Below are 14772 nucleotides of genomic sequence, written 5' to 3' on the forward strand. Positions count from 1 at the left end.
CCACGACTGAGTGGCCAAGCACGACTTCAACACAATCAATTTTGCTGACAACGCAACTGTGGTAGGCCTGATCACCGACGACGATGAGGCAGACTCCAGGGAGGAGGTCAGTGCCCTGGCAGTGTGGTCCCAGAACAACAACCTCTCCCTCAACGTCAGTAAGACCAAGGAGCTGATGGTGGTCTACAGGAAACGTGGTGGGGGGCGATCATGCCCACATTGACAGGACTGTAGTGGAGCAGGTCGAGAGCTTCAAGTTCCTCGGTGTACAAATCACTAAAGTCTTAAAATGGTCCAAACACGTATGCACAGACGGGAAGAAGCCGCGACAGCTCCTCCTCCCTCTCAGGAGGGAGAGCATTTTGACTGGCTGCATCACTGCCTGGTCTTGCAATCGTGCCACCATCGATTGCATGGCTCTACAGAGGGTGGTGCGTACAGCCCAGTACATCACTGGAGCCGAGCTCCCTGCCGTCCAGGACATCTGTATCAGGCGGTGTGAGAGGAAGGCCCGGAAAATTGACTCCAACCACCGAAGCCATAGACTATTCTCTCTGCTTCCACATGGCAAGCGGTACTAGTGCATCAAGTCTGGTACCAACAGGCTCTTGAATAATTTCTATCCTCAAGCAATAAGTTTGTAGAATAGCTACACGGACTATCTGAGTCTACCTTGTATCTTTATTGACCTTTATTTTTGCACGGTCTCTATGCACACTCACAGGGCCCTACACACACACTCACGGGGCCCTACACACACACTCACAGGGCCCTACACACACACTCCCAGGGCCCTACACACACACTCACAGGGCCCTACACACACACTCACAGGGCCCTACACACACACTCACAGGGCCCTACACACACACTCACAGGGCCCTACACACACACTCACAGGGCCCTACACACACTCCCACAGGGCCCTACACACACACATACACACTCACAGAGCCCCACACACTCACAGCCCCCCCCCACACACACACACACACATACACACTTACAGCCCCCCACACACACACACACACACACAATTCAATCTGCTCATAGACACGTAATATGCACATACATTTATACTGACTCATACATACACATACAAACACACCCACTCACATACAAGCTGCTGTGACTCTGTTTCTTATATCCTGTTGCCAAGTCACCTTACCCCTATACATATCTACCTCCATCACTCCAATATCCCTGCACATTGTAAATATGCTATTGGAACTGACCCTGTATATAGTATGCTTGCTTGCTTGCTTGCTTACTTACTTATAGTGTTCTTCATATTTCTTATTTTTTGCTCTGTGTTACTGTTTTCTTTAATTATTACATTCTTATTGATTTATTGCATTGATGGGTTTTGAGTTTGCAAGAAAGGCACTTGTCTGTACTTGTGCATGTGACATTAAAACTTGAAACATACATATATACCTCACATTAACTCCTTTAATGGTTTTCTCACTTGTTTTCCCTGACAGAAATGGAGGGACCTAAATGTGATCAGTAGTTTACTGAAATCCTTCTTCCGGAAACTTCCAGAACCCCTTTTTACAAATGGTGAGATACTGAACACACAGTAAATGCATATAAAGAAAAGATAATTGGTTGAGAAAGCATTGTTAATTAATCCTATTTATTTAGTCATGGCTGTTAACGGAACTAAGTGGTCCTTGTGTTCTATTTACAGAAAAATATGCAGATTTTATTGAAGCCAATCGAACAGAAGATGCAGTGGAGAGGTTGAAAGAGCTCAAGAGGCTGGTAAGTTACAGGTCATTCTATGAGGGCTTTATAGATCTATAGGAAGAAGAGCTTCATGTAGTCTAGTGGTAGGTTTTAATTGTTGCATTCAAGCATTGAAGGTTGGTTCCCTTTTCTTCGCAGATCCTTGAATTGCCTGAGCATCACTATGAAACCCTCAAATTTCTCTCTGGACACCTCAAGTTGGTCTCTGAAAACTGTGAGAAAAATAAGGTATGTCAGTGTGTGAGGGGTAAAATGTTTTTTAAATGGAGCCTTTTAACAGAGAGGCCTTGTGTATGGACTCGACTGAATACCCCCCACCCACCCACCCAGATGGAGCCTCGTAACCTGGCCATCGTGTTTGGTCCGACTCTGGTCAGGACCTCGGAGGACAACATGACCAATATGGTCAACCACATGCCAGACCAGTGCAAGATAGTGGAGAACCTCATTCAGCAGTTTGACTGGTTCTTCACTGAGGAGGGGGACGATGACCCTGTTGTACGTAGCATCTCTCTCGCCATCTCGCTACTGCTTTCTCACCCCGCCCACATGCACACACCTATCTAAACACACTCGGTCATGCTACTCTCAGCTGATAATAACACACAATGTTCAGTGTGTGATGTAGTGGATGTTTGTTAATCTTGCTGGTTGGCTAAAGTGTTGTATGAGGAACATTTTTCTCTCTGCTTCCCTTGTTGACTTCTTTCCTCTACGTTCCTCTCCCTCACTGGATCTCTCTCCTGCAGACCTCAGTGGAACAGGAGAGTACAGTGCACTCTCAGCCTGTGCCGAACATCGACCACCTGCTGTCCAACATCGGCCGGACCACAACAACCACCTCAGCTGCGGAAGTCTCAGGTAACTCACCTTTTTCTCATTGTTACCACGTCTGGCGTGGCTCTAATGCAACACTCCTGTGACCGTTTCCCCAGTATTCTAATGAGCCTCAGAAAAAGGGACACACGCATTTCCTGGGTATGTTCAGAATGTACCTGTTAGTCCTAAAATAAGAGGCTTCTTGTTTGCTTTCCATCAGATGATCTAAAGCTAAGCAAGTCTACTGAAAGGTCTCGTGCTTTTGTAAAGGCAAGCTATTTTAGCAATTCTTCAATGGAAGGATTTTCGGTTATCCAATTGGAAATTGCTGAAAATAATTTGCAAATGTTGTTAAGGTCTGTTTCGTTGTCATTCTTTTTTCATTTGCCCAAGACGATAAATTGTCTTTTACGTTAGATCATTTTCCCAGTTCTCTCTTTTTTGAATGTTTATTTTGTCCTTTGCTCATGTCATCTCTCCCTGTGCTTTCCTCTTTATGTTGAGATGAAGACTTCTTTTCTTTCAGTTCTTTTCTTCCCCTCCCATATAAACCCGGCATGTTCTTTCCCCCAAAACAACAAACAAAACAACAGAGTGGAAGTATTAACCCTTCTGACCCCTACCCTTGGTTTGTGTGTAGTGTGTTTTTTTCTCCCCTGTACCTGTCCAGCACTCACACATTGACCCAATCTGACACAGGCCAAGTGGGTGGCGTCTTTCACTCGCTGATGTCACTGGTGGACTCTGTAATGTCAGTGGTGGACAGCTGGGACTGTAGGAAGAAGGACGATGAGTGTTGTCCCCAGTGTAGCTGCCTAGTCTGCAGAAACCCTCAGCTCTGTTAACTTTGGGGGAAACATGAAGGAGCGGAGAAAAACAGAAAGAAAGAGACGTCGGGTGTTTTGTCATTTCCTGTTGGTTTGCACGTTTTTCACATTTCTCTCAAATGAAAATACCTTATAACCTAATGGATACATACAGAGCAGTGCCTGCAGTGGTTTCTTCTGAAAGCCTTTCTGCTGTCTCTTGTCTCTAAAGCTGATCGCGAGGACAAGTAGCATGGTATGGTCAAACCACGGTTTCACTACCGCCTGCTCATGTGGCATTACTGTCATGGTGTCGGGGGGGGGGGCTGAGCTGGCTGTTGTCTAACACACTCAAAAGACATCTAGGAGAGATCAGATCATAGTTACACACACATTGACTAGGGAGGTTAGAAGGATGCCGGTGAGATAGTAGGTAAAGTAGCTCTGGTTGCTTTTGTCCCTTTCTGCCCTCCTGTCACATTTGACTCTCAATCATACATTTGAGATGGACATCATAGGGTGAATCTCGAAGGTATTGTACTATTTATTGCGTGCAGTCTACTCAAAACGTTAGATGGAAGCAAGGACAGCATTGGGGGAGACTGTCTGAGGAGATCTCTCCTTGCTTCCCTCTGATGTTATGTGAAAGAGGTGAGGAGATGATTCAAGGAATCAAGAAAAGACTTCTGAGATTCACCCCTAGTCTTCTCAATGAACCACCGTTTTTTTTCTCAGCATCAGAAACACCAACTACAGCCGAACACTGCCACCTAGTTCCTCCCTCACTGCTACGTACTTCTACCACAACACACCGACCATCCACGTCTATCAAACACCCACCTTCCCCATCAGAATCCTTGTGTAGCACACTGATATACACAACAGATTTGGGGTCAGTTGCACCTATATTCCAAATTATTACGGTAAATAGCATTTCCTATATGGAGATATTCCATGTCCAATACAGCTGACAAGAATTTAAATGGAATTGACCCCAACTCGGACACACACAACTCATAAATCAAGCAAACTCACTTAAAGGAAAATTCCGTTGTTTCATTAGTATATTATTGTTGATATAATCCCAAACTGTTTTGCATGTCAGCGATCAAGTTCTGAAGATATAGAATTTTCTAAATATAGAAATAGAGCCGTTATGATGCATTTTTCATCATACAGTGCATTTGGAAAGTATTCAGACCCTTTGACTTTTCCAAATTCTTTTACGTTACAGCCTTATTCTAAAATGTTCTACGTTGTTGTTGAGGGAAAAAACAACAATCTACACACAATACCCCATAATGACAAAAGCAAAAACCAGGTTTTTATCAAAATAAATATGGAAATATTACATTTACATAAGTATTCAGACCCTTTACTCGGTACTGTGTTGAAGCACCTTTGGCAGCGATTACAGTCTGGAGTCTTCTTGGGTATGATGCTACAAGCTTGGCACACCTGTATCTGGGGAGTTTCTCCCATTCTTCTCTGCAGATCCTCTCCAGCTCTGTCAGGTTGGATGGGGAGCGTTGCTGCACAGCTATTTTCAGATCTCTCTAGAGATGTTCAAGTCTGGGCTTTGGCTGGGCCACTCAAGGACATTCAGAGACTTGTCCCGAAGCCACTCCTGTGTTGTCTTGGCTGTGTGTTTAGGGTAGTTCTCTTGGAAGGTGAACCATCACACCAGTCTCAGAACCTGCTCCAGAGTGCTCAGGACTTCATCAATGATCTCTCTCTCTACTTTGCTCTGTTCATCTTTCCCTTGATCCTGACTAGTCTCCCAGTCCCTGCCTCTGAAAATCAACCCCACGATGGTGCCAGGTTTTTCTCCAAACCTGAAGCTTGGCCTTCAGGCCAAAAAGTTCAATCTTGGTTTCATCAGACCAGAGAATCTTGTTTCTCATGGTCTGAGAGTCTTTTAAGTGTTTTACTCCAAGCGGGCTTTCATGTGCCTTTTACTGAGGAGTGGCTTCCGTCTGGCCACTCTACCATAACGCCCTGATTTGGTGGAGTGCTGCAAAGATGGTCGTCTTTCTGGAGGTTTCTCCCATCTCCACAGAGGATCTCTGGAGTCGGAGTGACCTCCCTGACTAAGGCCCCTCTCCCCCGATTGCTCAGTTTGACCGGGTGGCCAGCTCTCGGAAGCGTCTTGGTGGTTCCAAATTTCATCCATTTAAGAATGAAGGAGGCCACTGTGTGTAGATTGAGGATTTTGTTAATCAACTTGAGAATAAGGCTGTAACTTAACATGCACTGTATGTTTCTGTATTCATACTGGCTGTATGATGCATCAGCAATAGACTAATGAATCAAATACCGGAAGATGGTTTTTGCATGGAGTTTTCCTTTAAGCCGTACCCCCCCACCCAACACACACTATTCTGGCTTGATAGTTGCAATATTTATGTAGGGAATGATTTCTTTGATACGGTTTTTGTACGGACCCTGTTTTGTAGTGTTTGTCAATCATATTCAATTGACCTAGCCCAGAATGTTCACGAGTGCTACAGGGATTATAGAATAGAGTTCGAGACATATTGCACAACCTGCCCATTTTATCGTGGCTATAGCCTGCATGGGTGGAACAACAGACTACAACACACAACTGTGTCCCCTTAACAGAGGCGTGTTGTCATCCCTTCCTATGTGATTGATGTCTCTGAGATGAGAACAAATGCCCTATTGCTCGTGGCTGACTGTGTATTGTAATCGTTTGTGACTGATGTAACCTGTGGTCCGTGATGTGTTGATGTACCCTTTGGGTACGTACCTGTTATGAGCATGAGCTGCTTCCTGTCCTAGTGCACACTGCCGGGTTTCATCTTGTTCCTGTCATCCCTCCATTCCTGGCCACCTCCTCTCTTCCTCCACTCTCATGGACAGTGTCTTTCTTCTGTTTCCTTCCTTCATCTCTGTGAGCTACAAGTCCCCTCTGTTGAATCTCCTGCCCCCTCACAGTGCAGGTTTCTGTCGGTCTCTTCACTGTACCCTGTGATCTGCCTACAGTCTGTCCTCTCTCCCTGACTTGATCATTGTGTTGTTCAGCAGATTGTACATGCTTTAAAGATGGTTTCTCATGCCTTCTCCTCTCCCAGATACAGCATGCAGTGACTCCTCCAAATCAAAGGTAAGTGGCACCAAGTTTTCTGTCCATCTTTTACCTCCTATTTTCTCTTTTTTGTTGCCATTTAGCAGATGGTCTTATCCAGATTGATTAGCAATTGACCATTCAGTTTCAGAGCAGAATTTGAATTTATGTAACCAGGTAGGCCAGTTGAAAACAAGTTGTCATTTACAACTGCGAGCTGGCCAAGATAAAGCAAAGCAGTGCAACAAAAACAACACAGAGTTACACATAAACAAACGGACAGTCAATAACACAATAGAAAAATCTATGTACAGTGTGTGCAAATGTAGAAGAGCAGGGAGGTAAAGGCAATAAATAGGCCATAGAGGTGAAATAATTACAATTTAGCATTAACACTGGAGTGATAGATGTGCAAGTCGAGATACTGGGGTGCAAAAGAGTAAGAGGATAAATAACAATATGGAGATGAGGTATTTGGATGTGCTATTTACAGATTGGCTGTGTACAGGTACAGTGATTGGTAAGCTGCTCTGACAGCTGATGCTTAAAGTTAGAGAGGGAGATATAAGACTCCAGCTTCAGTGATTTTTGCCATTTGTACCAGTCATTGGCAGCAGAGAACTGGAAGGATAGGCGGTGTTGGCTTTGGGGATAACCAGTGAAATATACCTGCTGGAGCGCGTGCTACGGGTGGGTGTTTCTATGGTGACCAGTGAGCTGAGATAAGGCGGGGCTTTACCTAGCAAAGACTTATATATAGATGACCTGGAGCCAGTGGGTTTGGCGACGAATATGTAGTGAGGGCCAGCAAACGAGAGCATAGACGTCACAGTGGTGGGTAGTATATGGGGCTTTGTTGACAAAACGGACGGCACTGTGATAAACTACATCCAGTTTGCTGAGTAGAGTGTTGGAGGCTATTTTGTAAATGACTTCGCCGAAGTCAAGGATCTGTAGGATAGTCAGTTTTATGAGGGTATGTTTGGCACCATGAGTGAAGGAGGCTTTGTTGCGAAATAGGAAGCCGATTCTAGATTTAATTTTGTATTGGAGATGCTTAACCTCTCTGGGATATGTGGGACGGTAGCGTCCTGCTTGGCCAAAAGCCAGAGAAAATGCAGAGCGCCAAATTCAAATAAATTCCTATAAAAATCAAACTTTCATGAAATCACACATGTAAGATACCAAATTAAAGCTACACGTATTGTGACTCCAGCCAACATGTCAGATTTCAAAAAGGCTTTTCGGCGAAAGCAAACGATGCTATTATCTGAGGATAGCACCTCCGTAAACAAAAGAGAGAGAACATATTTCAACCCTGCAGGCGCGACACGATACGCAGAAATAAAAATATAAATCATGCCTTTGACGAGCTTCTTCTGTTGGCACTCCAAAATGTCCCATAAACATCACAAATGTATCATATATCCAAAATGTGGAGCTTGTTTGGAGCTTATTTGGAGCTTTTGATCCAGAAAAACACTGGTTCCAACTTGCGCAACGTGACTACAAAATATCTCAAAAGTTACCTGTAAACTTTGCCAAAACATTTCAAACTACTTTTGTAATACAACTGTAGGTATTATTATTAGTCAATAAAATTGAAGACTGGATGATCTGTGTTCAATACAGGAAGAAAACAAACTGACGCTAGCTTCCTGGTCACGCACATATATCAAACAGTAAACAATGAAGTGACCCTCGTTTTGGACAGGGCTACTTCTTTATTACACAAAGGAAAAACCTCAACCAATATCTAAAGACTGGTGACATCCAGTGGAAGCGGTAGGAAGTGCAAGCAAGTCCCTTAGAAATATGGATTCCCAATGAAAAACCATTGAAAGGAGAGTGACTTTAAAAAAAATCTGAATGGTTTGTCCTCGGGGTTTCACCTGCAACATAAGTTCTGTTATACTCAGACATGATTCAAACAGTTTTAGAAACTTCAGAGTGTTTTCTATCCAAATGTATATCTTACCTTCTGGGGATGAGTAGCAGGCAGTTGAATTTGGGCATGCTTTTCATCCAAAATTCCAAATGGTGCCCCCTATCCTAGAGAAGTTAATGTGAGTCTGGGAGGAGAGTTTACACTCGAACAAGACACATAGGTATTTGTAGTTGTCCACATATTCTAAGTCAGAACCGTCCAGAGTAGTGATGCGGGCGGGTGCGGGCAACAATCGGTTGAAGAGCATGCATTTAGTTTTACTAGTATTTAAAAGCAGTTGGAGGCCACTGAAGGAGTGTTGTATGGCACTGAAGCTCATTTGGAGGTTTGATAAGTGTCCAAAGAAGGGCCAGTTGTATACAGAATGGTGTCGTCTGTGTAGAGGTGGCTCAGAGAATCACCAGCAGCGATATCATTGATATATACAGAGAAGAGAGTAGGCCTGAGAATTGAAACCTGTGGCACCCCCATAGAGACTGCCAGAGGTCCGGACAACATGCCCTCCAATTTGACACACTGAACTCTGAGAAGTAGCTGTTGAACCAGATGAGGCAGTCATTTGAGAAACCACGGCTATCGAGTCTGCCGATAAGAATACAGTGATTGACAGAGTCGAAAGCCTTGGCCAGGTCGATGAAGACGGCTGCACAGTACTGTCTTTTATCGATGGCAGTTATGATATCGTTTAGGACCTTGAGCGTGGCTGAGGTGCACCCATGACCAGCTCGGAAACCAGATTGCATCGTGGAGAAGGTAGGGTGGGATTTGAAATGGTCAGTGATCTGTTAACTTGGTTTCAAAGATTTTAGAAAGGCAGGACAGGATGGATATAAGCCTATAACTGTTTGGGTCTAGAGTGTCTTCCCCTTTGAAGAGGGGAATGACCACGGCAGCTTTCCAATCTTTGGGGATCTCAGACGATATGAAAGAGAGGTTGAACAGGCTAGTAATGGAGGTTGCAACAGTTTTGGCTGATAATTGTAGAAAGATATGGTCCAGATTGTCTAGTCCAGCTGATTTGTAGGGATCCAGATTTTGCAGCTCTTTCAGAACATCAGCTGTCTGGATTTGTGTGAAGGGGGGGGGATAGACAAGTTGCTGCAGGAGGGGCTGAGCTGTTGGCTGGGGTAGGAGTAGCCAGGTGGAAAGCATGGGCAGCTGTAGAAAAATGCTTATCGAAATGATCGATTATCGTAGATTTATCGGTGGTGACAGTGTTTCCGAGCCTCTGTTCAGTGGGCAGCTGGGAGGAAGTGCTCTTATTCTCCATCGACTTTAGTGTCCCAAAACTGTTTGGTATTAGTGCTGCAGGATGCAAATTTCTGTTTGAAAATGCTAGCCTTAGCTTTCCTAACTGACTATACTGGTTCCGGACTTCCCTGAAAAGTTGCATATTGCGGAGGCTATTCGATGCTAACGCAGAACTGGATGTTTTTGTGCTGGTCAAGTCTGGGGTGAACCAAGGACTATATCTGTTCTTAGTTCCACATTTTTTGAACGGGGCATGCTTATTTAATATGCAAGGAAAGCACTTTTAAAGAGCAACCAGGCATCCTCAACTGATTGGATGAGGTCAATATCCCTCCAGAATACCCAGACCAGGTCGATTAGAAAGGCCTGCTCGCTAAGTGTTTAAGGGAGCGTTTGACAGTGATGAGGGGTGGTCATTTGAACACGGACCCATCGCCTCATTGCCCACGCAGGCAATGAGGCAGTGATCGCTGAGATCCTGGTTGAAGACATCAGAGGTGTATTTAGAGGGTTTAGTTGGTCAGGATGATATCTAAGAGGGAGGCCCATGGTTACCTATTTAGGGTTGTACCTGGTAGGTTCCTTAATAATTTGTGTGAGATTGAGGGTATCTATCTTAGATTGTTGGATGGCCGGTGTGAACCTGTTATGGCTGCAATCCCCCTATCGGGATAAGTGTCATCATCAACTCCCGCTGAATAGCATAGCGCTACATACAATAAATATTACAATAAATATTTATATTCATGAAATCACAAGTGCAATATAGGAAAACACAGTTTAACCTTTTGTTAATCCACCTGTCGTGTCAGATTTAGAAATTATTCTTTACAGCAAAAGCAATCCAAGCGTTTGTAAGTTTATCGATCGCACGATAAAACATTAAGTACACTTAGCATCAGGTAGCTCGGTCACGAAAATCAGAAAAGCAATCAAATTAATAGTTTACCTTTGATCTTCGGATGTTTTCACTCACGAGACTCCCAGTTACACATCAAATGTTCCATAAAGATGATTTGTTTGCCGCGTTATGTTCAGAAATTCACAGGAAAGAGCGGTCACAACAAGGCAGACGAAAATTCCAAATAGTTTCCATTATGTCCACAGAAACATGTCAAATGTTTTTTTAAACAATCCTCAGGTTGTTTTTTAAATAAATAATTGATAATATATCAACAGCAAATGTCTTTCACAGTAGGAGAGGGGAAAACAATGGCTGTCCAAATTCTGTTGCTCAAGCAAAACTCATGTGACCACTTGACGCGATGCTATCTTTCTGACTCATTTTTCAAAATAAAAGCCTGAAACTATGTTTGAAGGCTGTTGACACCTTGAGGAAGCGATAGGAAAAGGAATCTGGTTCATATCCCTTTAAATGGAGAAAAGGGAGGCTATGGACCATTTAAAAATTAAAAAATAGAAGCCACTTCCTGCTTTGATTTTCCTCAGGGTTTCACCTGCAATATCAGTTATGTTATACTCACAGACAATATTTTGACAGTTTTGGAAACTTTAGAGTGTTTTCTATCCAATACTAATAATAATATGCATATATTAGCAACAGAGCCCGAGGAGCTGGCCGTTTACAATGGGCACCTTTTCATCCAAGCTACTCAATACTGCCCCTGCAGCCATATGAAGTTAAGCATATCCCAGTTTAGGTCACCTAACAGTATGAATATCCCAGTTTAGGTGACCTAACAGTAAGAACTCTGAAGATAGATGGGGGGCAACCAATTCACATATGGTGCCCAGGGCACAGCTGGGGGCTGAAGGGGGTCTATAACAAGCGGCAACAGTGAGAGACTTGTTTCTGGAAAGGTGGATGTTTTTTAGAAGTAGACATTAGTGATTGGTGTGTGTGACTGACATCCTGGTGTTTTGTCCCAGCAGGGCTTGTGGGGCTCTGGGAAGGACCAGTGTAGCAGGGAGATGCTTCGCTCCTCCTTCTTTGTCAGCCGCAAGCGTAAGAAGCCCAAGGACAAGGCTCAGCCCAGCAGCTCTGACGACGACCTGGACGCCGTGTTTGCTAAGAAGGAGCAGCCAGAACAACAGAGCATGAGCCACCAGGACCTCCACCCAACCTGGTCCCCAGACAGCCAGACTGATGTGGAGAGGGAGGCCAGCGAGAGAGGGGAACAGCCAGGGGACAGGGTCCAAACCAACGGGAAAGGGTCCCGTTCAGACGGCCTCATGTCTCAGCCCTCTCCATCCCCCTCTCCCAAACACACCCCATCCCCCTGCCCCCGTACCTCCTCCACACGCTCGCCCTACACCTCCGAGTCCCCTCGCCTCGGCCACCGCAGGCAGGTGGCCCACCAATCATCTCTGTCGGACCCACCCTCCATCTACGATGAGGTCTCAGACCTGGGCACCATGAACAGCACCAGCTCTCAGGCATCTGTGACAGGACCCAGGGTGAGGCATGGCAGGACAGGGGCCCTGGGACCAGAAACTGGGGCCAGTGGCCTGGGGGCCGAGGTCAGCTCCATCACCTCAGATTACTCCACCACCTCCTCCATGACCTTCCTCACCGGGGCCGAGCTGAGCACGCTCTGTCCAGAGGTACACTCGGTGGCCGAGAGCAGGGGAGGAGATGACGCTGATGATGAGCGTAGTGAGCTGATTAGTGAGGGCCGGCCCATGGAGACGGACAGCGAGAGCGACCTATCGGTGTTTATTGGGAGCGTGAAGGAGACCCGGCCGGGGAAAGATTTCTGCCAATCAGACCTACCGGATGCGCCCAGGCCCCTCCCCTCCCACAGACTCATCGAGTGTGATACTCTCTCCAGGAAGAAATCTGCTGCGTGTCAGAAGACTGACAGCGATTCCTCTTTGGACAGAGGGCAGAGCGACAAGGATTCCAATAGGCTGTCTCGCGTTCTGGGGGTGGTTAAGGGGCGTTCCACCAGCAGCCTTAGCTCCTCCTCCCGCAGCGAGTCAGAGAAGGGGATTGAGCCTGCATGGCGTCTCAAGATCACAGACCGGCTGAAGTTCCGTCTGCGGACGTCCGTAGACGACATGTTCGGGGTGGGTACCCAGCAGAGCCGCTCTCCAGAGGGACGCAGGGACAAGAAGAAGAACATCAGACGCAGACACACCATGGGAGGCCAGAGGGACTTTGCTGAGCTGTCTGTGATGGGGGACTGGCAGGGGGGGATGGGCGGGGGCTCGCGGGCAGAGCTGTCGGCCGTGGACCGGCTGAAGCCCAAGTGTTCTTCCCAGGACTTCTCCATCCGGGAGTGGATTGCCCGGGAGCGCCACCGCACCTCTAACCCCGAGGTAAGCCTGGACTTCTCTGAACACCAGGGGGCACTGCTCCTCCTACGCAACCCCGACCCCCAGAACCCCAACCACCAGGTCCAGGAGGCCCCGTCGTCGTCCCTCTCAGACCCCCCCTCACCACGCCCAACTCCAGCAGAGCTGCTGAACGGAGACACAGGTCCCCAGAGTAAAAGCCTGAATCTGTCGGCCACCGCACACCCACACAAACTCTCTGGTGCTCAGGTGGTCCAGTCTCGCTTCTACCAGTACCTGTGAGAGGTGGTGTCTGTCTGTCTTTCTGTCTGTGAGATGTGTATGTGTATGTGTTTGAGAGGCTGTGAGTGGTTGTGAGTGATGTTTGTAAATGACCAGTGAGCATGTACAGGTACTGTGAAGTGACGTTAGTGTTTACTCAGTCTTTTTGGTGGTCTGTGTTTGTACGCTTAAAGTAATAAGGGTTACTGCACAGGGGTGGTTTATCTGACTGACACAAGGCATGAAACAAAACATTCAATTCATGTTGATACATTTTCTCCTTTTTCATGACAAATGACAGACTTTGGGATGGGCGTTGGGGTAGAGATATCCTCACTCCTAACAGAAATCCCTGTTATGCTGAAGATTGCGACTCGAGGGCCTCTTGCTCATGGATGAACTGATGAGTCAGAAAGTTGATTGGTGTAAGGAAGTGTAAACATGGCTGGTATTTCAAGTTAAAGATTGTGAAAAGGTTGGTAAGTGAAAACACAGTAACTGACTTGTAGGAGGTAGGCTACAGTAGTGAAAAAAATAGATTTTTTTTAAAGTATTGCAGATGAACTATTTTTGTTGTATGGGGATCTCTGTTGGTTAAAAGTGAGTCCTTCAGTAACCAAATTTTAAGAATGTATGACGTGCTTGCTGTAATACTGACTAAAGCTTTAGTTGCTTGTTCACATTTTAAATTGTACAGATTCCACTCCCTCTCTCTCTACTTGAAGTGTGTTTTTATTTTCGGGATAGCCTGTGTTTTGGACTGCCATATGTGCTCTGTGACCGCCGTCGAGTGACAAGACTCTGGACTAACGGCGTCATGAAAATACAAAAAAACTTTATTCCACCCTGTTAAGAAAAAAGCAGTGAACTACTTCACTCTAATTCAATATGCTGTGTGCTTGTGGTTTCATGCTTTGGTCAATTAAGGGCATCAGATGGGGGGGGTCAAGAGGGAGAAAAATATGAATAATCAAATCAGAAATCATGTTTCTTTCGGCAATAGGAAGTGCCTCATAATGAAATGTAAAAGGGTGCCAAATCGTCTTTGTTGAGATGCATAAAGATATTACTGTGGATGACACTATTGTGGACTCACACTGTCATTCTACAGGGTTCTATCTTAAACAGAGGAACGCAGAGCTTCCATTTCCTAGGCATTCCACTTTGGTCTTCACCTTTATACTTTTGTTTTTTCATTTTGGATTAGCAGAACTTGAATTTAAAATATTTCTGTATAAAGTATCATAAATGCCATGTTTTAGCTGCCTTTTTGTTTCATTTCCATCAAATTTCCAGATTTTTTTTTTCTAAGTAAAAAGTACAGTATTGAGATGTTGCTGATGGTAGGCTGGGTGTTAGATTACAGACTGGGGAGAAATTCCTCCCTGCATGTGAAAAGGCTTCAATGAGCTGCCGGACCATTTGTATCATTATGGCATGTTCTCTCTGAGTGGAGGGGCACGGGCTCCTAAACACTGGAAATAAATCTTATCAATGGCTACAAGCATATGGCTGGTGTTTTTACAATCTACTGCACTACCTTCCCTGGTTAGTTCCTACTAAACAGTATTATTCTGTAACTATCATGC

General features: G+C 45.3%; 1 protein-coding gene across 6 annotated transcripts in view; it reads left to right on the forward strand.

Moving 5' to 3' along the window:
* Positions 1-14690, forward strand: part of LOC124009127 (rho GTPase-activating protein 21-like) — a 68370-nt gene extending 53680 nt beyond the window's left edge. For 5 of the 6 annotated variants that reach the window (XM_046320623.1, XM_046320620.1, XM_046320624.1 and 2 more), the window contains 7 exons: positions 1485-1563; positions 1694-1767; positions 1891-1980; positions 2083-2250; positions 2502-2613; positions 6473-6504; positions 11555-14690. In XM_046320623.1, coding sequence (XP_046176579.1) covers positions 1485-1563; positions 1694-1767; positions 1891-1980; positions 2083-2250; positions 2502-2613; positions 6473-6504; positions 11555-13204 — 2205 coding nt within the window. In that variant the 3' untranslated portion in view covers positions 13205-14690. The remainder of the gene's footprint in view (positions 1-1484; positions 1564-1693; positions 1768-1890; positions 1981-2082; positions 2251-2501; positions 2614-6472; positions 6505-11554) is intronic. The other variant, XM_046320621.1, reaches the window with a different exon arrangement.
* Positions 14691-14772: the final 82 nt, after the last annotated feature.

The sequence above is a fragment of the Oncorhynchus gorbuscha genome, linkage group LG22 (assembly GCF_021184085.1).
Source record: "Oncorhynchus gorbuscha isolate QuinsamMale2020 ecotype Even-year linkage group LG22, OgorEven_v1.0, whole genome shotgun sequence".
Classification (NCBI taxonomy): Eukaryota; Metazoa; Chordata; class Actinopteri; order Salmoniformes; family Salmonidae; genus Oncorhynchus; species Oncorhynchus gorbuscha.